The following is a 26,595-nucleotide window of genomic DNA, read 5'->3' on the forward strand; positions in this document are numbered from 1 at the left end:
CAGTAAGTCTCTAGAATTACGAAGTATAGGAAGTGTCATACTTATGGAACATATCTGATAAACTTATGATACAGTGTATATGAAAATTCGGGGCGCTGTTGACACTTGAGGAGATTGTGTTTTTGACTATACAATTTTTAAATGAAATCTGAGACATAATACTCCAACATGATTTTTGGGAGGGCACCCCATTCCCCCCCCCCCCAAAATACTATAAGAGGTTCTGGTTTTGTATTTTGCAGATAAATAACAAACTTACAGAACTCAGTCTAAAAGATATTCATCATCTTCTTTCAAAAATCAAAAGTCCCCAACTATTATAGTGGCGTACATATAACTTATCTTCGATAAATAAGTTATAAACTTATGATAGTAGTTAGCTTCTTTACTCCCTTTGCTGGAAGCGGTGATCATTTTTGATCTCCGTATTTCATTTCCTACTCTTCTCGTTCGATCGTTTCGTTTGATAACCTATCGGGTTCTGGTAATAACCAAATTGCAGTTGCTGTTTGTTGTGGTAAAATGTTAATGACACCGTCTGGTACAGAGGTTACATTGGAAACATTATGATGCAAATGAATAATTTTTAGAGAAAATTCAAAACATTTTCCAAGATTACAACAAAATATGAAGATTTATAAAAGTTAATGATTTATGAAACTAATTGAGTACATCAAATGAAAATTTCGAAAAATTCCAAATCTCTTCAAAGATTCGAAGAAAAAGGACAAACTTTTGAGAAATATTTGAGATTCGAAAAATCTCAAATTTCAACCCGTGCGAGATTAGGACAGAGCTTCGGCGCTCTCCCCTGAATTGAAAAAAACCTCGCTTTATCGAGCAAGCAGAGTGTCCCTTTAATTAAAAGTAACATCAAGAAGTGATATCTAGTTTATTTGGGAGAAGGTATAAATTCGCCACATTTCCAGCTTTATCTCCAGTCAAAACGTGGGTCCGGAGTTAATCCCTGCCTCTAAATTACAACCAGTATTTCATTGGTTCTTGAAAACTCACGTCAGCGCGACGCGAATGACGAAAATTACGTATTTTCCGACTGAGGAGAGGCGAAATAGCCCGGCCTCCTTTTATGTCCCCCCCCCTGTATTTTGAAAGGGGTACTAGGAATATGGCGTGCGAATACCTTCTCCTTAATAAACTAGATATCACTTCTTGGTGACATGTTATTGCGCAAGTTCATAATATTGACGTAAGAAGTATTCCTCCATAAATAATCATGTTTGAAACTAATCACTGATTTAAAATCAGCTATAATCAGATGAAGGCTCTCTGACATCAGCTTGTATCAGAGTGTATAGTTTATATTTAACCACAGTTATGTTACCGTAGAATAAGTCTATATTGTTCAACCCATCTCGTTTCCAACGTCGTTTCACCGATTTTAAAATTTTGTACCTAAAAGATCGACAAGGGTTATTATTATCACCTGGAATTTGTCTCCAAGGTGGAATATTTAAAAAAAATACGCTTTAATGGGAAGCGTCCAACATTAGGACAAGTATCAGGGATAGCTTTCATTTTAGAAGTAGGAATGGAGAACGGTTATTATTTACTTCAGTCCGACTCATAGCCCAGAATCGAGCCCCCCCCCCCCTCCAACACGTAACGAAAAGTTTAAATTATCTTATTGGCTTCGTTTTGATGACGTTGCTGACGGGGACGGCGAAAAATACGTAATTCCTTTTTACCTCTGTCGCTATGACCCGCCTCTTCTTTCATAACCCGCCTCCGTACCGTGGAAGGGGGTCCGGGACTTTGACACGCGCCCACATTACTCTGTTCTCCATTCCTACTTATAAAATTAAATCTATCCCTGAAAGTATTAAATACCTGTTAGGGTTTGGTTGGTCTTTGACATGTTTTAGCATCTTATAGCGAGCGACCTCGGCAGAATATCGGATAAACTTGAGCTTCCGTAAGACTAGTCTCTCGTACAAGTCATTGTCTTCACCTCCCCAACCCCAAAACTGATTTGAATAACCATTGACGCCCACGAAATCCTCACGATTCATGGATATGACGCCTCCGAAGAGATTTCTTAACGCCCGAGGAATCCTGGGGGTAAAAAAACCATCAACTTGAGTGCAATGTTGCTCAACTATATTTGCAGATTCAAATTCCGGTTTTCAATGACTATCCCCTAGCTGTGATGTTACCTAATTTTTTAGGGCAAATTTGCCAATGTTAAGAGTTTATTTTTAAAAACAGTATTTTTTATAAATGAGCCAACTCTTCAGGAAATAATGTTTTAAAACATATTGTAATGTGTAGAGTTGAAAGATCGAACTTTTAAATTTTCGTCTAGAAGACGGCAACCTGTCCCCAATTGAACTGAACTGACCCTAACCTAACCCAAATCTAACCTCAACCTAAACCTAATCTAGCCCAAACCTTAACCTAACCTGGCCCAAACCTAATCTAACCTATAACTTAACACATCTTGAAAACGATGATGGTCAAGATGCTGTCGAATCCCCCAATTTTTCAAAGCATTTGAACATTTATATTCCAATATTAAGCTGGCTGACTGTTCCAGGTTTTCAACAGTCCTCATACTCACTTGTAATCAAAGATATCAATGGCTCTCGAAAGATGTCTGGGACTGTCGACGCAGGTGTACGGATTCCTATCATCCTCCGGTATCAAATCGACGTCATGGAAAATGACGCAATCGTAATTGTAATCCTTGATGGCCTCAGCGAAGCCAATGTTCTTAATGAGACCCCGATTGAAGGTCTCATTTCCGAGCTGTTCCGTAACGTAGATTCCGTAGTCCAGCTGTTGCCTTTGAAGTAACGGATGAAGGTTGCGTAGAAAGACCCTGAGGTGCGCCTGACGATCCCGGTAAGGGACGACAATAGCCACTCGATGACGGGAAACGCAAGTACTCGGTTCGTATCGACCTCCGACCTTCAGATCCTGGAACATCGCTTCCAGTTGGGGGAAATCGCTTTCTTCCGTTATGACTGGAATCTTGCCCTCTATTACGATTAAACATATCGGTTTCTACGAAGTTCAGGGAACTTTTGGTATTAATAGCTAAACTAGAATTAGTTTACGGTCTTTGTAGACACTATTTACACTAAACACTTAGTCATGGGTCCATCCAAAAATCGGATGATGTTTTTTTTATTTATTTTTCAAAGAACTAACATTTTTAATATCTTTCGATTTCGATTAAACGATGCTTCATTAAAGGGAGGGTGAAGCAGAAAATCAAGTGATTTTTTATCGATTCTTCTACTAATTATAAGACCAGTCTGTATGGTGTAACATTCGGGAAATACTCCCGAGTGATTTTAAAATTAAAATTAGGTTGAGATTTTAGAAAAACTTTAAATAAGGACGTCCGACCAATCGTGTAACGCCCTGCCTCTTTGTTAACAAAATTCTCGTGGCACGCTCTATGTCACGTCGCGCGCAAATTTTATCAAAATCTCGGGATAAATTTCATTCGACACGGAACGTGCCACGAGAAAGGCAGGGCGTTACGCGATTGGTCGGAGGTCCTTATTTCAAATTATCCTTAAAATCTGAACCTAATTTGAATTTTAAAATCTTTCTGAAGTATTTCCTGAATGTTTCACTATGCAGACTGGTCTTATAATTGCAGAAGAATCAGTAAAAAGATTACTTGAGTTTCTACTTCACCCTCCCTTTAAGAGGACCGGGAAGAATTTCCTGTAACTACATACTAAATAGTCACGGGCCCACCCGTTATCTGCGTGATGTTGTTATTTTAGAAACTAACAATTTTTATAATTTAACTTTCAAATAATTAAAGCTAAAATGTTGCGGAACGCTTTAGAATAGGACGTTCTAAAACAGGGTTGATAGCCAGAGGTTCGCCACTTTCCCAAACTTTGAGAAAAACCCTCTCGAACCACTTCCGATGAACCTTTATTTCCTATAGTGTCACCATAAGTTCATAAGGTATGTACCATAAGTTTGTCACCGGTTACTGAGAGCTTGTGATGAAGTAATGTTGGTGAAACGTCATAAATTCTAGTAAAGCGACGCCTGGTGAAACCCTGTCAAAGACCTTAGTATAGAATAAATAGGAAGATGAAATGCAAAACCAAGTGTATATTCAGTTCACGAACTAGCTCGAGCTGCAAATCTCTAGCATTACGAAGTACAGGTAGTGTCATACTTATGGAACATATCTTATAAACTTATGTTGTCACTGATATGAACCATGCAGTTTGGCGAATCAAATTCGTAAATTAACGAATGGTAACTTCTCATTAAGAACAAACATCGAAACAAACAATTATTATACTTAAATTTGGTGGTTCCAAAGGACACGGGTTATCCATGGAGATTTCTCTTTTGAAGAGAGAATTTTCGTAATGTACCAGAGTCCCGCGTTCAGTCCGGCTCTCTAAGTACATACAACACCTTAAGACCAGTACCATAAGTTTATAAGATATATATATCTTATAAACTTATGCCAGTACTTAAAAAACAAGGACACTGAGGTAATTGCGAACCTACCTATTTCGTAAATCAGTAAAAAGACGAATGCCATCGATACGAGCATCAATAATATTTTACGATGACGGTAAGTAACACCGAGCAAACATATTAAACGTTGAAACATTTTTCTTTAATTAAACCACGTTTGATCAGTGAGCGTACGTATAATAAAGCCCCGACGTACGGGTGAACTCGCAACGAAAGATTAAATTAGTAGGATAAGATTAGGTTAGCGTTAGCGTTCAATGATAAAATCATAGACTTTGTATTCCCAAAGAGGACCCACTCCACGCAATGAGCTTAGATCAGTTAAATTTTGAGGCTTGATTCGTAACTTTTTCTCGGGTGGTATTACCCCCACGTGGCACGCACGGTTTTCGGTAATATACAAGTGTTCCAAAAAAAAAAGGGTGTTAGAACTAGGGATGAACCGGTACCGATACCATATCGGTATCGACACCGATACTCGGGGTTGGTTTCCCGATAGTATCGGATCGGTTGGTTTAATTCGATACTAAACCGATATTCGTTTAAAATGCGTTATATGGCGCTACATGACATTTTTAGGTCTTTCAGTAATGTATTGGCGGTGATAATATCTCATTTCTATGAATGTTAATAAGCCTTGATATTATTTTGGAAGTACCTCTAAACATTGTACTTAGTAGTATAATTCACGAAATTACTTTTTAAATTATTCCCTGCTATTTTTGGCACTGTCCTACTAAAAATATCGGTATCGGTTGAAGTATCGGTTTCTTGGATCATAGTGAGTAAACATCGGTATCGGATCATAGTGAGTAAACATCGGTATCGGATCATAGTGAGTAAACATCGGTATCAGATCATAGTGAGTAAACATCGGTATCGGATCATAGTGAGTAAACATTGGTATCGGATCATAGTGAGTAAACATCGGTATCGGATCATAGTGAGTAAACATCGGTATCGGATCATAGTGAGTAAACATCGGTATCGGATCATAGTGAGTAAACATCGGTATCGGTTCATAGTGAGTAAACATCGGTATCGGTTCATAGTGAGTAAACATCGGTATCGGATCATAGTGAGTAAACATCGGTATCGGATCATAGTGAGTAAACATCGGTATCGGATCATAGTGAGTAAACATCGGTATCGGTTCATGTTTGTACCGGTATCGGGTTATTTTTGCACCGGTATCGATCGGTATCGGGTTATTTTTGCACCGGTATCGATCGGTACCGGGTTATTTTTGCACCGGTATCGATCGGTACCGGGTTATTTTTGCACCGGTATCGATCGGTACCGGGTTATTTTTGCACCGGTATCGATCGGTATCGGGTTATTTTTGCACCGGTATCGTTCGGTATCGGGTTAAGTCTGGTATTGGCCATCTCTAGTTAGAACAGTGGGTTCTATGGACGATTTTGAGTCGAAAATGTCATTTTATCCTAAGCTCCACCGTTTACAAGTTATCATTAGCGTATATTTGATTAAATTGGCATTGCATTTGAGTTTATTACTTAAATTAAAACATGTCAATGGTGAACCTAAGCCATTAAAGGGGCTAGTCAGCCCCCTCTCCTTTTTTGCCCACCCGCTATGCTAAGCTCTATGACGAAGACCTTCGTTTGTCCCACGGTCCGAACAGCCCCTTTAAACTTTTGACTCGAATTTTTAAAATTTTATCTGGATGTCCAACAAATCACTTGCGTATCTCATTTACTCTGCTCGCTTTAATCAGCGCTTGTGTTGATATTTCTAGGTGACCTTGACACACCAGAAAAATAACGTCACACCCCTAGCGCGCCTAGCTTTAAACAGTGAGTTCCGAAACAAAATTAATAATGACCTTGATATACTATAATCCTTATTCTCTCGCTCGGCGGAATAGTTTTGTAATGTAAGAAATCACACAGTTTTCCCATCCCCTTTAGGGTTTATAAGATCCATGTAATAGTTTAAAGCTACGCGACTAATTTTAAACAATCTTGTAGACAGAAAAAATGCTTCGTCTACTTCCTCGGTGGATGGATACAACGGAAGTGTCAATCAAAATCTTAAAGACACAACCAAAGACGACGTAGCCTTGATTTTCTTATCAATGAAAAATAATTTAAGAGTACGAGACAATTTAAATAAAAATAATTATTCGATAATTAATTAAGTTTGATTATAAATACACGGGTAATTTACAATGGACGGGACGTCACGAGAATAATTAACAAAAAATAATTAATAATAATGAAGAATATTAAGTTTGTATCGTATCACGAGTCAAAGTTGTTTAGAAATTGTTTCTTAAAGCACGCTTCAATCTCATTTTTGATCGGACACTATTCCCTTTAAAGGGAATATAACACTCTCCCTCACTATGAGAGAAAGGTGAAATAAGCCAGGAAGAAAACAGCGACGGGAAGTGACCAGTTGAAAATGATAGATTGGATGTACAATCTTCAAAGAAATTGAAAGTTAAATTTTTAGAAACCTGGTTTTTAAAGAGATATCACGTGACCGTGCACGCGAATAAGCCTGACTTACCTTCTGAGTTTTTGTCTTCCAATTACCACATTTTCATTCTCGTTCGGCATCAGGAATTTTCGGATTCCTTCGAACATGTTGTCCAAATATTCGGACCATTCTAAACCTTTCACGTCAAAGTTGAATGCCTGCATTTTAAATAAACAAGGAGGATTTCACGTCATTTCACTAAATTTCATGAGATTTCATTAAATTCACGATATTCTAATTGATTTCACGAGATTTCATTAAATTACGCGATATCTTAAACGATTTCACGAGATTTCATTAAATTACGCGATATCTTAAACGATTTCACGAGATTTCTTTAAATTACGCGATATCTTAAACGATTTCACGAGATTTCTTTAAATTACGCGATATCTTAAACGATTTCACGAGAATTCATTAAATTACGCGATATCTTAAACGATTTCACGAGATTTCATTAAATTGAATTTTTTAAATAAAATAAATGAAAGGCTGACCTTTTGATCGTACGGTGTCAGTTCCCTGTAAAGCGTTTCCACGTTGTCGCTTTTGAAGTTAAATTCACGCTCCATAAAGAACGTCTTGAATGGCAAACTGCTGAAAAACTTGCGGTACGTCGCCAAGTACCTAAAAATAATTGGGTCAAAATTAATACGAAGAATTAGTTTATCAGATCCACGATAAAGGATTAACTTTTCTTTTATGTTTTGACATAACTTACTTGGCATTTTTCCCCTTGAAGAGTCGAATAAAATCCATGGCCAGAGCGGGCAAGTAATGGTTGTAATACTTGCCCAAGGTCAAGAATATTCGGTTACGAGTGAATGTGACGCAAGGATAATTGACGACCATGGTGGAAGGATTCTTTTTAACGTAATTCAAGCCAAAGTTCAAGAATTGATCAAACTTCAATGGATTGTGAAACCCAGACACGATGTTGTACACCGGAACTTTCTTACTGGCAACGCTTTACGAGAAAATAAAACGACAAAATTTGTTTACCTTCGATTGTCGAAGTTGAACTTACGAAGAAACGACCCGTCTTAAGACATTACTGACCTTTTAGTGGCAGTGTGCCAAGCGACGGCTAGCATGATATTTGTGACGAAATCGACTGGAATAATATCACAGGTGGCCCCGCCGTTCATTGGTAGATTATGAATCAAGCCCATGCCGACAGCGTATGAAACACCAGTCAAGATACTGTGAGTGTCACCCCAACCCTTAACGAGGAATAAATCAAATTATTTAAAATAATCGGGATCCTCTATTGGCACCGTGGAAAGTAATAAAGTCTAAATTACCTTGTAAGGTTCGTCAAATGAATTACCAACAATGGATGGTCTGACGATAGCAACAGGGAGGTGATTCGAATGTTGTTCAACGTAAGATTCGGCCACTGCCTTTGTAATCGTGTAGGTATTTGGTCGTCCTTCCGAGATGGCTTTAGTTAAGCAGTCCAACGCTTCAGAACCTAAATGTCTTAAGGATAAAAAAAGTAATTAGTCTCTTTAACAAAATTAACTGCAATTGCAACAGTCGAAGTATTGTTCCCAAGTGCGTACTGATAGGCGTCGAGAAGGAAATCTGGGTTGACAGGTGGAGGGTAGACGAGCTCCTCAATTTGACTGCGTTGACAGTTGGCGTAGGCTGTCGACAAGTGAACGAACGATTTTGGATTCTTCAAGTTTTTGAAAACATCCATAACATTCTTTGTCCCCAATATATTAATTTCGACCGCAACTCTACGACAATATTACGTAATATTCAACGTTAATACAGATTATTTTACGATATTTCATAACATTCCACGATATTTCATACTACTTCACGATATTTCATACTACTTCACGATATTTCATAACATTCCACGATATTTCATACTACTTCACGATATTTCATACTACTTCACGATATTTCATACTACTTCACGATATTTCATACTACTTCACGATATTTCATACTACTTCACGATATTTCATACTACTTCACGATATTTCATACTACTTCACGATATTTCATACTACTTCACGATATTTCATACTACTTCACGATATTTCATACTACTTCACGATATTTCATACTACTTCACGATATTTCATACTACTTCACGATATTTCATACTACTTCACGATATTTCATACTACTTCACGATATTTCATAATAATTCACGATATTTCATAATAATTCACGATATTTCATAATAATTCACGATATTTCATAATAATTCACGATATTTCATAATAATTCACGATATTTCATAATAATTCACGATATTTCATAATAATTCACGATATTTCATAATAATTCACGATATTTCATAATAATTCACGATATTTCATAATAGTTCACGATATTTCATAATAGTTCACGATATTTCATAACATAATATAATATATTTAAAAATAGAAGTGATAGGATCTATTGCAATTAACAATTTTATAGATAGCTAAAAATAAGTGTCTAACCAAGGCCTGAAGAATTTAACTAATGAAAACTCTTAATAAGTAGGATTTTTTAACTAATGTTAACTCCCAGCCACGCTCAAGCAGTATTGCTTATGTAGCATTTGGGACGACGATTACAAAAATGTAACAAACTTATAATTAAAATGAAATTAAAAAGAAATCACGATATTAGGCCTAGGCCTACATAATATTTCACGAGATTTATATTAATATTGCGCGTGAATTGAGTTTTTTCAACCGCGGTTTAACAATAAAATTAAAGCCCACATGCAATCATGAATAATTCTTACTTGAGGGGTTCATTGAATCGGACAGTGGCGGCGCTATGAAAGATGACGTTGACCTTTTCGTAGACATTTTTGGCCACTTCCGGTGTCATCCCTAAACCCGGTTTCGACAAATCTCCCCAAACGGGGATAATTTTATTCAAATCAGCGGGTCGTTCATCTCGAAGTCTTTGGAAAATTTTCGATTCCAGTAGATCCTCGAATCGATTCTTCTCATTATTATTATCACTCTTAGCATTTTTCTTATTTTTTTGACGAATCAAGACGAAAGCGTGTTTAATTCCATTGCAAGAATACAGGATCTTTTCCAACAAAACCTGAAAAAACAAAAAAACATTTCAAATGAATAGAGCTAACTTACTTGGCATCTAATAATTAACTCCTGAGTCCTGATTACAGTTAACGCGGGTCGAATGACGCTGTTACAGTTGGGCAATTTAGGCTAAAAAACCTAACCCTGCTTTGTAGCTAAACTAAGCGTAACCAAAGCATAATCCTAACTTAAAACTAAAGTAGTAAACCTAACCCTAAACCTTACCCTAACCTTGACAAGCCTAAAGTAAACCTAACCCTAAACCTTACCCTAACCTAGACAAGCCTAAAGTAAACCTAACCCTAAACCTTACCCTAACCTAGACTAAGCCTAACGTAAACCTAACGTAAACCTAACCCTAACCTAGACTAAGCCTAACTTAAACCTAACCCTAACCTAGACTAAGCCTAACGTAAACCTAACCCTAAACCTTACCCTAACCTAGATTAAGCCTAACGTAAACCTAACCCTAACCTAGACTAAGCCTAACTTAAACCTAACCCTAATCTAGACTAAGCCTAACGTAAACCTAACTCTAACCTAGACTAAACCTAAACTAACTGAACGAAAATGATTTAACCCTTACTAACGAACCAAACAGGTAATGTTAAAAAGCAGCGTTCGATATTTTGACCTTCTATTTTTTTCATAAACAAAGTATTTAAATACAATCCACCAAGACACGCCATATTTCAATTAAAGTCGATATAAAAGGTATATTTTACCTTATTTAAATAATTTTATGATCATTTATAGACGGCGGCATTCAATTTGAAAATAAAAAAGCATTATCTTTCCCTCCGGCAATTTACAAGAAATATTTTTTTGGCTAATACTAATTTGAAAAGGGTTTTCATATTTTCGAGTTTTGATTGTCAGGTGAAATGAAAAATATATTATTAAAATTTAGTTTAGAGAAGAAACGATGGCCACTGACCTTGGAAAGAAAAATTGTTTACTATAAAATAGGATTGGCACAAGATAAGTGCTCAATTTAAAATTCCTAGCTGATTTTTCCCTGACTATTTCCCGTGATAGGCCAAGTTGTCAATTTGAAGAATATTATTGTATATAAACAAGTCAACTTTTAATTTGGAAATTACGTTTTAAAATATATTTATTGTAACGCGCAAGATTGCAATTTTCGAAATCACAAGAAATTTCTCAAAAAAAAAAAAAAAAAAAAAAATCTAATTCCCAGACCTTGTTAACAACAATTCTAGCTTCCCAGACGCATGGTTTACAGGAGTGTGCCAAGTTCCCCCTAACTCGATGCAACCCTGCCAATTTAATATTAAAACAACGGCATCCAACAACTTATAAAATTACTTAGAATTTATTGGCAATCATCAATGGAATATTAGTAACCTGTAATTATTTAAAAAATTCCCCATAAATTTTGATTAAACTGTAGACACACCTTGACGAGATGTTTTAAAAGAAAATTATAAAATACAATGCTATTAAATTAATATTGGCAAAGACTTTCCCTGTCGGGGAAACCACCAATCCACAGATAAATATCCGAATGCCTTTTAAACATTAAATAATCCACTCACGTCCTTAATGTCTATAAGATATAGTTATAGGGTGTTTCAGATCTTGACCCAAATTTATTTCTTCGTCAATGAAATTATTTCTTCCGATTACAATGTTTAATAACGTAGCGCTAAGCTTAATTTCACCTGCTGAAGTTTTTCGAACTTTCAGGGTTAATTAAAGATACCGCAGTTCAATGGTATAAAATTAAGGCCTAATAGCAAATAGATATAATGGAAAGTGAGGCCAGTATGATGTTTACCTCTAGCGTTTTTAATCAGCCCTCTTCTTCATCGAAGTTTTTTTATTTTTGGTTTTTTTAATAGACCTTTTCGATGTAAAAAAAGGGGTTGGCAACTCTTAGTATTGGGACATACAAGGGTGTTGAAACATTGCCATCCATCTCCGCACACTCTCGTGAAAAAAAAAAAGACTACAGTGCAGGCGCCAAAAAGCGAGATGGAAGGCAACGGTTTTACCCCCGTGTCTTCCCCTCTTAGTTACATCGAAATGGTCTATTTCATTAAGATTATGATTTCGTAGTGCAAACTTGCGGTTTTTAAATGTAATTCAAACGCGAGGTTTTACCATAGCAAGAAGCGATATCTAGTCTACTAGGGAGAAGGTATAAATTCGCCGCATTTCCAGCTTTATCTCCAGTCCAAACATAGGTCCGGACTTAATCCCCGCCTATAAATTACAGCCAGCATCTCACTGGTTCTTGAAAACTCACGTCAGCGCGACGCGAATGACGAAAGTTACGTATTTTCCAACCGAGGAGTGAGAAGAGGCGAAATAGCCTGGCCTCCTTTTACGTCCCCCGGCATTTGTATTTTGAAAGAGGACTGGGACTATGGCACGCAAATACTTAGGCATCTTATACCACCTTCTCCCTAGTAAACTAGATATCGCTTCTTGACCATAGTTTGGGTTTTTGGAGAAATTTTCTGGGTTTTCCAATGAAACACCCACCAGAGTAAATTTCTTTTGGTTCCGTTGATTCAGAGGCGACTTTCTGCTTCACTTTCTGTTTTTTTCTATTTACATTTGGATAACCTATCACGTATAATTTTCAAGGTTTGGGAAAAACCTTTAGGTGTATTATAAGAAGTTTTAAATAGACCTTAGTGATTAAGATCTTAGTTGGCCACGCATCTCGAGAGCCTAATCAAGACCCTTGTCACGTATAGTTAGTGAAATTACATCGCCCAAAGGGGTTACTTTTATAGCTATGGCATTCCCCGCCATACTAAGACAACCTCCAAGAACTCACGAAAAACCCAAGAATACCCTCACGTGATGGCAAAATGTGTTCCAAGAAAACGTGAACCTTCTTATTGACGGAATTAAGTTACTGGAAATTCTAGTATTGTATAGTCAATATATTGAATTCATAAAATTTAAATAATTATATTCAAATATTAAAATAATTATATTCAAATATTAAAATAATTATATTCAAATATTAAAATTATTATATTCAAATTTTAAAATAATTATATTCAAATTTTAAAATGATTATAATCAAATTTTAAAATGATTATAATCAAATTTTAAAATGATTATAATAAAATTTTAAAATGATTATAATCAAATTTTAAAATGATTATAATCAAATTTTAAAATAATTATATTCAAATTTTAAAATAATTATATTCAAATTTTAAAATAATTATATTCAAATTTTAAAATAATTATATTCAAATATTAAAATAGATTCAATAAATGAAATAACTAGATTAAAAAAATAAATAATTAGATTTAAAAAAACAAATAATTAGATTTTAAAAAAATAAATAATTAGATTTAAAAAAACAAATAATTTGATTTTTAAAAAAATAAATAATTAGATTAAAAAAATATATAGATTTAATCCATTACTAAGACAATATATTCGAAATGCCATTTTGCAAGCTTAATTGATGACGTATCAATTAGGGGTATTCGCGTTTGGGGAAGTGTCTGATAATTAATGAATTTCCGTCAAAGTCCAGCTAAAGCCATTTCTAAAGGCTGCACCAGCAAATAACAAACCGAAACTCAAACATCGTTGGGTGAAAGTACTCGAAACAAGGGTACCCAATTACGATAAAATGAAAGTACTCAGAATGAGGGTACTCAATTACGATAAAATGAGAGTACTCAAAATGAGGTTACTCAATTACGATAATATGAAAGTACTCGAAATGAGGTTACTCAATTACGATAATATGAAAGTACTCGAAATGAGGATACCCAATTACGATAATATGAAAGTACTCAGAATGAGGGTACTCAATTACGATAAAATGAGAGTACTCGATTACGAGATAATAAGAATGCTAAATTACGATAAAATGAGAGTACTCGATTACGAGATAATAAGAATGCTAAATTACGATAAAATGAGGGTACTCGATTACGAGATAATAAGAATGCTAAATTACGATAAAATGAGAGTACTCGATTACGAGATAATAAGAATGCTAAATTACGATAAAATGAGAGTACTCGATTACGAGATAATAAGAATGCTAAATTACGATAAAATGAGAGTACTCGATTACGAGATAATAAGAATGCTAAATTACGATAAAATGAGAGTACTCGATTACGAGATAATAAGAATGCTAAATTACGATAAAATGAGAGTACTCGATTACGAGATAATAAGAATGCTAAATTACGATAAAATGAAGGTACTCACTTTTCCTATGAATCCTGTTGCTCCAGTAATGAATACACTTTGTCCATTATAAAAAGACGCAACATCGGACATTTCAACTGTAGAGCCCATAATGCAATCAATAATTGCATTAAAATTTATACCAAAAAAATAAATAAGTAAATCCTAAATATTATAAGATAAACTAAATTGAAATAATTCCTAATAAATGTATTTGAGGAGTAAAATTTTACCGGTTGAAACACTACGAGAGCCGTTTATAAAATGAAACGATAACTGTTTATGAGGTACACCTTCAAATATCCTTAATACTAAATAGTCTTCTTTTTTAATAGCAATGCTAGATTTTAACCTTAGCCCTGGGTATTATATATTTCTCAAAGGACTTTGAAACGATATTAACACGAATACAGTGGATTTAATCTAAAACAAGGCCAGTGAACGTTACTTGAGCGCGAAGCTCTTTAGATCTCAACCTTGCCTCGACTAAACGGAGGAAAATATTTTTTCATAATGCGTGTAGGCTTACTGTCCATTGGAAAACCAGTTTAATTCATTCGGTATCTTTGTGGATAGGATAGGTTCGTTTCTTAGTAAACGGAGGGCGATTTTAATCTTCGATTTTAAAGTTTTTATTTCAAGGTATTAAACATTATTTTTTTCATCTGTTTTTCTTCTCAGGGAAATAATACGCTGTTTATAAATCGTTATCAACGTCTGTAACCTCCAGAAGTCATTAAACATTTCTGTATAAAATTGAAGTCAGTAATTAGTAGTAGTAGTAGTTGTTGTTGTGGAATTATTTTCAAAACAATATTATTATCAGGGATTTTAACGCCACTCTACAATGGCTTTGTCCATCGGAAATTGAACACTAATTATACAAGGGCGTCAATTTTTTCGTTATAAGTAGTAGTAGCTAATTAGCTATACACTAACGACACGCGGATTTTCATTTCAAGTACGTTATTACCAATTTGAAATTATGAGATGGAGGCTATCCAGAAAGTAACCCATAACTAACTAATAACTTTGATTGAACGTTTCAACCGATTTCATTAATATTTACATAAGTTCATAAGATATGTTCCATAAGTTTGTCACTGGTTACCGAGAGCTAGTGACGTAAGTCATAGGATCTCGTAAAGCTCTGTTAAAGGCTTGGTGCAGAATAAATAGGAAAAGGGACTGCAATTTAACTCTCGTTTGTCATTCTCGAACTAGATCGAGCTGTAAGTCTCTAGCATTACGAACTATAGGTAGTGTCATACTTATGGAACATATCCTATAAACTTATGATATTTAGTATCGATCTCCTATAGACTGGTTTCTATGTAAACATTTTGGGCAAATTAAGAGGCCCTCCGCTTCCATCTTTTAAAATGGCGGCCGATGAGCCCGATAAGTAACCAAAAATGCCCTGACGGTTAACGTCTGTTCAATTTTCTGCTAGTATACTGAATGCACGGTGTGGAACCCTTAATTACACGCAACCAGACTATACTTTTCCTAACGCGTTGGTCTTAAGCGGGGATAATATGTAAAGGATATACAGGCGCTATAAATTAAACGAGACCGTTATGGGATCAATTTAATTTTGTTCCTCTGACATAGGAACATAAAGTTTAATGTAGCTAGTTAAACGATGTATGCAAACGGTTTCGTCCGATTTTTTTTAGAGATGGGCACAAACCGATATGGCACTCCGGTTCGAGCTTAATTTACCGATTTTTATACATTAATCGGTTGAAGCTTATTTACCGATTAATCGGTTAGAGGTAAAAATATTTTAATAACCCGTAAAAATCGGTTTAAAATCGTTAAATCTTTTAATAATCGGTAAAAATCTTTCGATAATCGGTAAAAATCTTTCGATACTCGGTAAAAATCTTTCGATACTCGGTAAAAATCTTTCGATAATCGGTAAAAATCTTTTGAAAATCGGTAAAAATCTGTTGATAATCGGTAAAAATCTGTTGATAATCGTTAAATCTTTTGATAATCGGTAAAAATCTTTCGATAATCGGTAAAAATCTTTCGATAATCGGTAAAAAACTTTCGATAATCGGTAAAAAACTTTCGATAATCGGTAAAAAACTTTCGATAATCGGTAAAAACTTTCGATAATCGGTAAAAACTTTCGATAATCGGTAAAAAACTTTCGATAATCGGTAAAAAACTTTCGATAATCGGTAAAAAACTTTCGATAATCGGTAAAAAACTTTCGATAATCGGTAAAAATCTTTCGATAATCGGTAAAAATCTTTCGATAATCGGTAAAGTAAAAATCTTTCGATATTCAGTAAAAATCTTTCGATAATCGGTAAAAAACTTTCGATAATCGGTAAAAATCTTTCGATAATCGGTATAAATCTTTCGATAATCGGTATAAATCTTTCGATAATCGGTAAAACTCTATTAAATTCTCTACTAGCGCCTGTAATTCCGTACAAATTAAAGCGGGATAACATTAACCCGTTAAAAGATGTTTACCAGAAATATGAGCAAAATATATTGATGGACATACGGCTACAAGTTAATTATAGGAGTACAGGAGGTTGACAGCTAGGCGACTTACTTTAACGCGTTTTCTCTGCTCACGAAAATCTTTTCTGTCTTCGGCAGTTTTTGATTCAGGATGCTGGAAAAAGATTTTTTTCAAACAAAAACAAAGTTTTGACGTTCGTAATAATATACTTTGAGATAGTGACGGAAAAACTTGCGTAGTAAAATGGCTACTGGGGCGGGAGATGGAGCCTACACCTACATACATACCTTTTCGTTCTTGAGTTGGTGTTTTTGTTCAAAATGACATTTGACGTATTTCATCATGACGTCATAATCCGTGCATAATTTCGTCAAAATTTCAGAGTTGCTTTCGTCGGTGAAAACCTCTTTACGACAAGCTGCCATGATTTTCTTCGACTTAAGAAATAGAGTAAATATTAAAATTTATCGACTCTTTCAATTTTTAGATTAATATTCCCTGACCTTTACAAATATTTCCCTAACTAGTTTTTCCCGATTTTAAGCCATAAGCTAGTTGTCAATGTTAATGGTATATTTTAAAGAATATTATTTCTGTCATAAGTTCGTAAGATATTTTCCATAAGTTTGTCATTGGTTAATGAGATCTTGTCACGAAGTGACGTAGGTGAAACGTCATAGATTCCCGTTAAGCGACGCCTGGTCAGGCGCTGCTGTCAAAGGCTTAGTAATGCAGACTAAATAGGAGGATGGACTGCAAAACCGAGTGTAGTCAATTCTCGCTTGTCGTTCTCGAACTAGCTCGACACAGGTAGTGTCATACTTATGGAACATATCTTATAAACGTATGTTTTTAGATGAAAATTAACTATTAATTTGGAAATAATATTTTAAAACGTATTTATTGCAATTTTGAACACTGTAAGGTTCAACTTTGCAATTTTTAAAAATCTACCCAACCATTTTGGGCCATTTTAAAATTCCCCGAGTTTTCCATGTTTTCATTGACTATTTCCCTTGATTTCCCATGACCTTTGACCCATTTTAAAAATCCTCTAACTTTCCTAGCTAGTTTTCCATGACCTTTGACCCATTTTTAAAATTCCCTAACTTTCCCAGCTAGTTTTCCATGACCTTTGACCCATTTTTAAAATTCCCTAACTTTTCCAGCTAGTTTTCCCTGACCTGTGGGCAACGCCTGGTCATAACTTCATAGGATTTTTAAATATCGTACAATTTCAGGAGCATGATCATCGACACATTTGCTGATGACTGCCAAACCATCCTCAGTAGTGGCCATAGCTAAAATAAATAAAATTAAAAATAAACATTTATGATTATAACTTGGTAAAGGGAGGGTGAAAATCAAGTGATTTTTTTATCGATTCTTCTACGAATTATAAGACCTATCTGTATAGTCAAACATCCAGGAAATACCAGCTCCGAAGTATTTTAAAATTCAAATTAGGGCTAGTTGGAGATTTCATAGATGAATTGAAACTAGCACCTCAGACCAATCACGTAACGCCCTGCCTACGTGTCAATAAAATTCCCGTGGCACGCTCCATTTAAATTTAGCACGAGATTTGATGAAAATGGCGCGTGATGTGACAATCATGGCGTGAAATACAGAGCTTGCCACGTAATTTTGTTTAGAAGATGGCAAAGCGTTACGCGATTGGTCAGAATTGCTAATTACAAACTACCCATGAAGTCTCAAAACTAATTTGAATTTTCAATTCATTCGGAGATATTTCCTGGATGTTTTACTATGAACAGGGATAGATTTAATTTTAGAAGTAAGAATGGAGAACAGTTAGTATTTACTTCAGCCCGATTCATAGCCCAGTATATAGCCCCTCCCTCCAACACGTAACGAAAAGTTTAAATTATATTATTGGCTCACTTAAACTACGCTTTGATGACGTTGCTGACGGGGACGCCGAAAAATACGTAATTCCTTTTTACCTCTGTCGCTATGACCCCCCTCCTCTTCTTTCATACCCCCCCCCGTTCCGTGGAAGGGGGTCCGGGACTTTGATGCGCGCCCAGATTACTCTGTTCTCCATTCCTACTTCTAAAATTAAATCTATCCCTGCTATGAAGTAGTAGAAGAATCGATAAATAACTTCGTTGGTTATTACATAACAACACGGACTAAAGAAAATTTAAAAACAATAAAACAAAAGAATAAATACAGCAAAGATGTTTGAAGAATTTCTTCCGATCTTGGTACTTAGTGTGGCTATCCTTTGTGGCCAAACACAGAGTGACCAACGCGAAAAAACACGTAATTTTTAAAATAATGTTAAACATATTATAACTGAAGAGAATTGGCGGAAAAAACCCTTCTAACTACAATTTGAACTAAGAATAATAAATGTAATACGAAAGATGTATTTTATTTTTTTACTTCATAAAATAAAAAGAAATAGGATATTGGCACCTGATGTTATCTTTTCATAGAGTTAAACACGGTTAAAGGCAACTCCGTGCCAGGTCGTTCCGAGAAAACCTGTGTAAACTTGTTTCTTGGCTTCTATGATGGGTTTTCTACGTCAATTGCAAATATAAGCTGTTCAAATTGGCACGGAGTAATGAAGCTGTTTATAATATCGTGAGTTAAATCAAAAAGTGATATCTAGTTTATTAAGGAGAAGGTATAAATTCGCCACATTTCCAGCTTTATCTCCAGTCTAAACGTAGATCAGGAGTTAATCCCCGCCAGCATCTCATTGGTTCTTGAAAACTCACGTCAGCGCGACGCGAATGACGAAAATTACGTATTTTCCGACTGAGGAGAGGCGAAATAGCCCGGCCTCCTTTTACGTCCCCACCCCCTTGTATTTTGAAAGGGGGACTGGGACTATGACGCGCGAATACTTAGGCATCTTATACCTTCTCCCTAGTAAACTAGATATCACTTCTTGGTTATATCATGAGTGAATAATATGTTAGCTCCCTATAAGTTACTCAGGCTCCATAGGCGTAATGTATCCAGCGATTTCTTCTCATTTCGCCTGCGCGGGAAAAAAATCCGAATTTTGCGCTCTCTCTTGTCGAAAAAAAAAATCCCGCCCGTACGGCTCCTCGACCTCGAGTCGTCGGCTGCTTTTTCACCAAGGGAGTGTTTTAGTCGTGAATGTTTATGTTTTAACAATTTAACATTAAATCATGGCGTTTGTGTCAGTACTGAGATAAAAAATGCAGGAACTCAATGCAGTTTGTCGATATTGATAAAGAATGCTAAAGATAAGAGTTGTTATTGTGACTGGAAACCAGAAAATTACACAACTGAGCTAAATCCAATCCCACTGATCTCTTAACTGTTTTCTTAACCGAGGCTACTGAGCGAAATATTCGGCTGCTTAAATAGCTCCGATATCATTGGCTAGCTTCCACTACACGCGCGTCCGGGGAATAACCGGAAAGAAGAGTAAATAAGATTTTCGTTCACGTGGCGGCCGCAGAGCGTCGCATATAATTGGGAAGCCGGCGGCGCGGGAGAAAACGCTGGAGTATAAAAATGAATTGCCTGAGTAACTTATAGGGAGCTAACATATTATTAACTCATGGTTATATCTAATATGGTCGTACCATGCACTGAACCCTACCACCGGCGGTGGTAAATTATCGGCATAATGTTGTGTTTTAGAAATTTATATCTTAAAACTTTGAAATTCAATGAAACGATGCTTAATTAGACGTTAATCACGAAGATATTAATTAAATTAGCATTGCCTAATTGCTTCTTAAATTAATTTAACTAAGGGGTCATCCGTAAAACACTCCAAACATAACTTTAATAAAACGTTGTCCCTTAGGTCAAAAGGTCATAGAACATTTTCGACTTCAAATTTCCCAAAAAACACTGCATATACCTTTCATAAACACCCTGTAAATAAATGTACAAGATTAAAGTTTGGTTAATAATCAAAAAATTAATTTACTTTACATTCCCTTGAAAATTTGAAATCGAACAGTGAGAGGGGGGGGTTACCCCTGAGCAAATAAGATCTTATTTGGGATATGGGGGGAAGGGGTGAGGGGGGGTTGGCTTTTTTGCGACACAACAATTACGTTATTGGTTTAAAGAAAAAGCGCACACTAAGAGGGGTTATATCCTCTAAAACCCCTATACGAAGAAAGGCCTATATTGCGCTGGTACTAGGCGGGAGGGGGGCTGGAGCCCCATTCCTTCCCGATACTCAAACCCCCCAACTATACTTTTTCTTCCATTAACTAATTTCCAACGGAGACACGGGGTAAAAAAAATCCCCAGTTACAAACCCCCGACAGATTAAAGCTCCAAGAAACCGAGTCCTTTAGGAGCTAGAGAGCTAAGAAAAATCTATAACATACAAAATTGGGAAAACGGGGAGATTTTTAAAGGGTTTATGACACCGTGGACTCACTCCCGTCTCGCTGACTTTTTATTACTTTTAAAAGATGTCGGTGGGGTATGAAATTATTAACTAGCAACTATAAGTCTAGCTTCGATGTAAAAAAAGGGTTAGGCCAGTACCTTAAATATTGAGACATCGAGGTGGAGAGGCTGATCCATTGCCTTTTCTGCGCACTCTCAGGATCCAAGACGCATAGAGCGCAGGCGCCGAAACGCGAGATGGAAGGGCAACGTTTAACCCCCGCCTCTTTCCATCTTCGTTACATCAAAGAGAATATACCAAGAGGAGCAGAAAGTTTAGCATTTCACAAGGCTTTCGAAAAGCCCGACCACCATTTTGGAGTAACTAGATCCGGTTTTTGTTGATTGGCTAAGCAGCGACATCTTTTACTACAGGTTAAATTAGGTCGAGTCGACTGCTTATTTTTGGTGGTGGCAAAGGGTTGACCGTTGACGTACAAAAGGTAATTTTTAAGTAGAAAGACACGGTCACGTGAACAACCGGAACTAGTTTCTCCAAATTCATAGCCGCTCCCTAGGGCTTTCCGCCATTTTTAAAGATGGAAGCCGGGGGAGTCTAAATTTACCCCAAAAGTTTATTTATACCATACAGGGTATAGATATCAATCAGTATATTAAATTTTAGTAGTTGAACCGTATAATCAAAATTATTAGGCACGGCCGGTGTAGCTTATATTTCTGGATAGCCGCCATTTTTAAAAATGGAAGCCGAGGGCGTGTTAATTGACCCCCCAAAGCTTATTTATACCATAAAGCCCGTCTATAGGACATAGATATCAACCAGCGGTTACATTTCTGGATAGTCGCCATACTAAAAGATGGCTTCTCATCTTCAAAGGTTTATCATAAAGCATAGCCCACTCGATCCACACTCGCGGACGCAATCTAGCTGCTTGTACTATGCATAAAGACCGTCTATAGATATAGAGATCCAGTATACTAAATATTAATGAGATCGGTTGAAACCGAGGGTCTAAACACTCTGTACACAGTTTACGGACTACACGCAATCAAGAAGTGATATCTAGTTTATTAGGGAGAAGGTTAAAATTCGCCACATTTCCAGCTTTATCTCCAGTCCAAACGTAGGTCCGGAGTTAATCCCCGCCTCTAAATTACAGAAAGCTTCTCATTGGTTCTTGAAAACTCACGTCAGCGCGACGCGAATGACGAAAATTACGTATTTTCCGACTGAGGAGAGGCTGCGAAATAACCTGGCCTCGTTTTACGTCCCCCTTGTATTTTGAAAGGGGGACTGGGACTATGGCGCGCGAATACTTAGGCATCTTATACCTTCTCCCCTAATAAACTAGATATCACTTCTTGGCGCAATCATTTAAGCCAGGAAACTTAAAGATTACGCTAATCCTTTTAGTGCAGTCAAAGGTACACCGATACGCGACGTGACTGGCCCCTTCAGTTGAAACGTACACAAACGTTATTTTTCTCGGTGTGTACCTATACTACTTAGGTAAAACAATTTGGGTTGGGCTGGGCGTTGATTAAATATAAATATATAGGCCTACGTTAGGCAAAACTAAGCATACATTGCTGTTACAAAAACATATTCTATAATAAATCTTTACAAAACATTTAATTTGAAAATTACGTCAAAATTTAAAATTGCTTTAAATTATTTCTCATAAGCCCTATTTAGTTTCAGGTGTCGGCACCTTCGCCTCTTAACACCTTTAAACCATTATTGAAGCTTAATATAAGTGGGCCACGAGATAGTCCGCTCTTTTAATTAAAAAAGCCCGTATTAGATTTTCAAGCGCGCACCCTCGACTTTAGTACGGACCTTTTCGTTAAAAAACACTGGCGACTTTTACCAAGCCATTTTAATTAGCGTTATAAAAGTAAGGTTACATAACGCGCCGCGTTTAAATTAAAAAGGTCGTTATACCAAGAGAAAATAGAATACGGTAATGGCAAGTTTCATCATTGTCTATATTAAACTCTATAGGTAAATACCAGACGATGCCGCTACTACTATAGCTAAAGGGGGGTTTTTAAATGTAGGGCATCTGTTGGGGAGTTGATTTATAGAGGAGCTAAGCCTTGGATTCTTTTAAGACAGGGCTATTGCCCACCCCTGAGTGGTCGCTAATAGCCCAGGGGCTTCAACCCCCCTCCCATACGAATTAATGAATAATCAATAAGTCGCCAAAATAACCCCCAAACCTATATTGATTTTTCAACTTTGAACACTACACAATGCGCTCGCTTATAGCCTAGTAGAAGTAGGCCCAGTGCAGACCAAAATAACCTCTACTTAAACTTTTAAAATTATATTTAAAATATGAAAGGGTTGCCATGAATTTTCATATTCAAATATAGCTAACCTTTCCAGGGTTTAAAATGGTTTTTAGTCTCAAAAGCTAGTTGTCACAGTGTTAAGAGTATACTGTATTTTTTAGAATCGTCTGCTAATACGAACCTTCTCCTGACGTCACATCCTCCTATCTCTTACCTCGGTTTTTGGCGACCATATTGGATGTCGTCAGCTCTGGCCATACAATTTAGACTACCAATATTGACGTCACGTCCCCGTAACCGTAACTCCTCCCATCTCAGAACCACTCTACAGGGTGTTTCTGAAAAGTCCATCACAAATTAAGGGGCGTGTTTATGGGACCAAACTGAGCGGAAAGTACCAAAGAACATGGGGTGTACAACATTTTGTTACGGAGATATGGCCTTCCAAACATTCGCCCCTAAAACAAGGAAATATCCAAAAATGAGGAGTAACACTTAAGACCGACTAACCAGCTTGTTTAAAATTACTAGACAATTTCAATAGCCTTTAATCGAACAATTGATTTCTACCTTTACTAATCAGAAGCGTATAAATGAGTAGAAGTATGCCTACGGTGGTAATGTAAAATTAATCCCAAGTGACATGATGTTTCAAGATCTTCCCAGCACCAAGTAAAATGGTTCTGATTGAAGGGACTTTTATTAGCACAGCGTAAACAACGTTATTTTCAGGAATTAGTCCAAATGTCCACGGGCGGCATTACAAAAACGAGGCAGTCTTTCGAATGATACTTGGACATGTTGGAAGATCCCTGGCTTGTTCCTGTTATCTCAAACCGTAAAAAGCTACGCAAATCTTCATCATCACGGACAACACTCTTGTACGTTAGGTATGACCTTGAGAAAACCTAAAAGGACATCTCGAATGTATTTGAAAAACCCATCTCCAATTAAGGGGCGTGTTGTTTGTTTCCAACAGAGTAAACTCGCCCAGAGAACAATTACAATGCAGAGCCACGTTTCGGCGTTAATGGCCCACAAAGGTGGTCCCAAACAAAAGAACAAACTTTAATTTGTTTCGTTCAGTAAGTGTTTCATGTGTCATAGATAAAACGCCATGATTAATGCACAAAGAAAATGTTATTGACAAGTTTTCGGACCGCGATGCTGAAATGTGGTGGTGCACCATCGTGCATGAACCACATTCTGTTTATTAAACCTAAGGGTACGTCTTCGAGTAGTTCTGGTAAATCGTCCCGTAAGAACTACAAGTAAGCCACACCGTTTAACCTGGGCTCTAGGAAATATGGCCCAATTAAATTGTCACCCACAATACTACACCACACGTTTAAGCTGAATTGTACTTTGTGAATTCTAACGCAAGTTGCGTGTGGTTTTTTCTTAATCAGCAAACCAATTGGCGGCTGCTTGTTTTTGGATCGTCCTCGAAAATAGTGAGAACTTCGCCTATTCTTAAAAAACAGAGCACTAAAACAGAGCACTATGTTTTTTAAGAAAGGAATAAAAGAGGTTTCACGTACATGTGTTTGTTTTATTAAACTCATAATTCAACGAAGTCTGTTACAATGCCTTTCTTCACAAATGCCGAATATGCGGATATGCACCTAATGTATGGACTAGCCGAGGGGAATGCCGCTGCAGCTGTACGCTTGTATCAGGAAAGATTTCCGCAGAGGCGACTACCAAATCGACTGACGTTCGAGGCTGTGGACAGACGTTTGAGGCAAGATGGACGAATCCAACCGGCTGGACCTCAACCTAGAGCGAGAGCCATCCCAGAGGCCGTAGAAGACGAAGTTCTCACCATTTTCGAGGACGAGCCTGAATCAAGTACCCGCCAAGTTGGTCGCCGATTAGGCGTAAACCACACGCTCGTGTGGAAAATCCTCAGAAGCCACCGGTTTCATCCTTTCCATGTTCAAAAAGTTCAAGGTTTGAATCCAGCGGACTACCCACGACGCACGGCGTTTTGTCAGTGGTTTCTGGCTAAAGTAAACGATATCGATTTCCCACGGGATTTGTTGGTTACTGACGAAGCTAACTTTTCACGGGATGGTATTATTAACTTACATAATAAACATCAATGGTCCCAGCTAAACCCCCACGCAACTTGCGTTAGAAGTCACCAAGTACAATTCAGTTTAAACGTGTGGTGTGGTATTGTGGGTGACAATTTAATTGGGCCACATTTCCTAGAGCCCAGGTTAAACGGTGTGGCTTACTTGCAGTTCTTACGGGACGATTTACCGGAACTACTCGAAGACGTACCCTTAGGTTTGGTAAACAGAATGTGGTTCATGCACGATGGTAAAGTTTGTTCTTTTGTTTGGGACCACCTTTGTGGGCCATTAACGCCGAAACGTGGCTCTGCATTGTAATTGTTCTCTGGGCGAGTTTACTCTGTTGGAAACAAACAACACGCCCCTTAATTGGAGATGGGTTTTTCAAATACATTCGAGATGTCCTTTTAGGTTTTCTCAAGGTCATACCTAACGTACAAGAGTGTTGTCCGTGATGATGAAGATTTGCGTAGCTTTTTACGGTTTGAGATAACAGGAACAAGCCAGGGATCTTCCAACATGTCCAAGTATCATTCGAAAGACTGCCTCGTTTTTGTAATGCCGCCCGTGGACATTTGGACTAATTCCTGAAAATAACGTTGTTTACGCTGTGCTAATAAAAGTCCCTTCAATCAGAACCATTTTACTTGGTGCTGGGAAGATCTTGAAACATCATGTCACTTGGGATTAATTTTACATTACCACCGTAGGCATACTTCTACTCATTTATACGCTTCTGATTAGTAAAGGTAGAAATCAATTGTTCGATTAAAGGCTATTGAAATTGTCTAGTAATTTTAAACAAGCTGGTTAGTCGGTCTTAAGTGTTACTCCTCATTTTTGGATATTTCCTTGTTTTAGGGGCGAATGTTTGGAAGGCCATATCTCCGTAACAAAATGTTGTACACCCCATGTTCTTTGGTACTTTCCGCTCAGTTTGGTCCCATAAACACGCCCCTTAATTTGTGATGGACTTTTCAGAAACACCCTGTATACATAAGTTCATAAGATATGTTCATAGGTTTGTCACTAGTTAATGAGAGCTTGTCATGAAGTGACGTAGGTGAAACGGCATAGATT

The 26,595-nt window shown here is 36.8% G+C and overlaps 2 protein-coding genes across 9 annotated transcripts in view; both read right to left on the reverse strand.

The window, feature by feature from the left end:
* Positions 1–615: 615 nt before the first annotated feature.
* Positions 616–4,848, reverse strand: LOC149623161 (beta-1,4-N-acetylgalactosaminyltransferase bre-4-like). Its single transcript, XM_089852963.1, has 5 exons — positions 4,516–4,848; positions 4,301–4,402; positions 2,579–2,999; positions 1,849–2,073; positions 616–1,413 (listed from the first exon to the last, which is right to left on the reverse strand). Exons 1-5 carry the CDS (start codon positions 4,619–4,621, stop codon positions 1,263–1,265), a joined length of 1,005 nt encoding a protein of 334 aa, XP_089709089.1. The 5' UTR covers positions 4,622–4,848; the 3' UTR covers positions 616–1,262.
* A 1,643-nt stretch (positions 4,849–6,491) lies between these two features.
* The window catches only part of LOC149623162 (putative fatty acyl-CoA reductase CG5065), a 132,369-nt gene continuing 112,265 nt past the window's right edge, over positions 6,492–26,595 (reverse strand). For 3 of the 8 annotated variants that reach the window (XM_089852994.1, XM_089852993.1, XM_089852996.1), the window contains 13 exons: positions 20,347–20,644; positions 19,196–19,352; positions 17,984–18,051; positions 17,038–17,187; positions 16,841–16,903; positions 9,749–10,062; positions 8,556–8,735; positions 8,295–8,472; positions 8,050–8,213; positions 7,712–7,957; positions 7,488–7,617; positions 7,021–7,148; positions 6,507–6,933 (listed from right to left, as the gene is read on the reverse strand). In XM_089852994.1, the coding sequence (XP_089709120.1) occupies positions 6,852–6,933; positions 7,021–7,148; positions 7,488–7,617; positions 7,712–7,957; positions 8,050–8,213; positions 8,295–8,472; positions 8,556–8,735; positions 9,749–10,062; positions 16,841–16,903; positions 17,038–17,187; positions 17,984–18,049 (1,701 nt within the window). In that variant the 5' untranslated portion in view covers positions 18,050–18,051; positions 19,196–19,352; positions 20,347–20,644 and the 3' untranslated portion in view covers positions 6,507–6,851. Of the gene's footprint in view, positions 6,934–7,020; positions 7,149–7,487; positions 7,618–7,711; positions 7,958–8,049; positions 8,214–8,294; positions 8,473–8,555; positions 8,736–9,748; positions 10,063–14,283; positions 14,972–16,840; positions 16,904–17,037; positions 17,188–17,983; positions 18,052–19,195; positions 19,353–20,346; positions 20,645–26,595 lie in introns of those variants that run through there. The other 5 variants (XM_089852997.1, XM_089852999.1, XM_089852998.1 and 2 more) reach the window with 5 other exon arrangements.

This window comes from Phalangium opilio, unplaced genomic scaffold (assembly GCF_054372755.1).
Source record: "Phalangium opilio isolate 3A_F unplaced genomic scaffold, DU_Popi_V2 ptg000113l_1, whole genome shotgun sequence".
NCBI lineage: Eukaryota > Metazoa > Arthropoda > Arachnida > Opiliones > Phalangiidae > Phalangium > Phalangium opilio.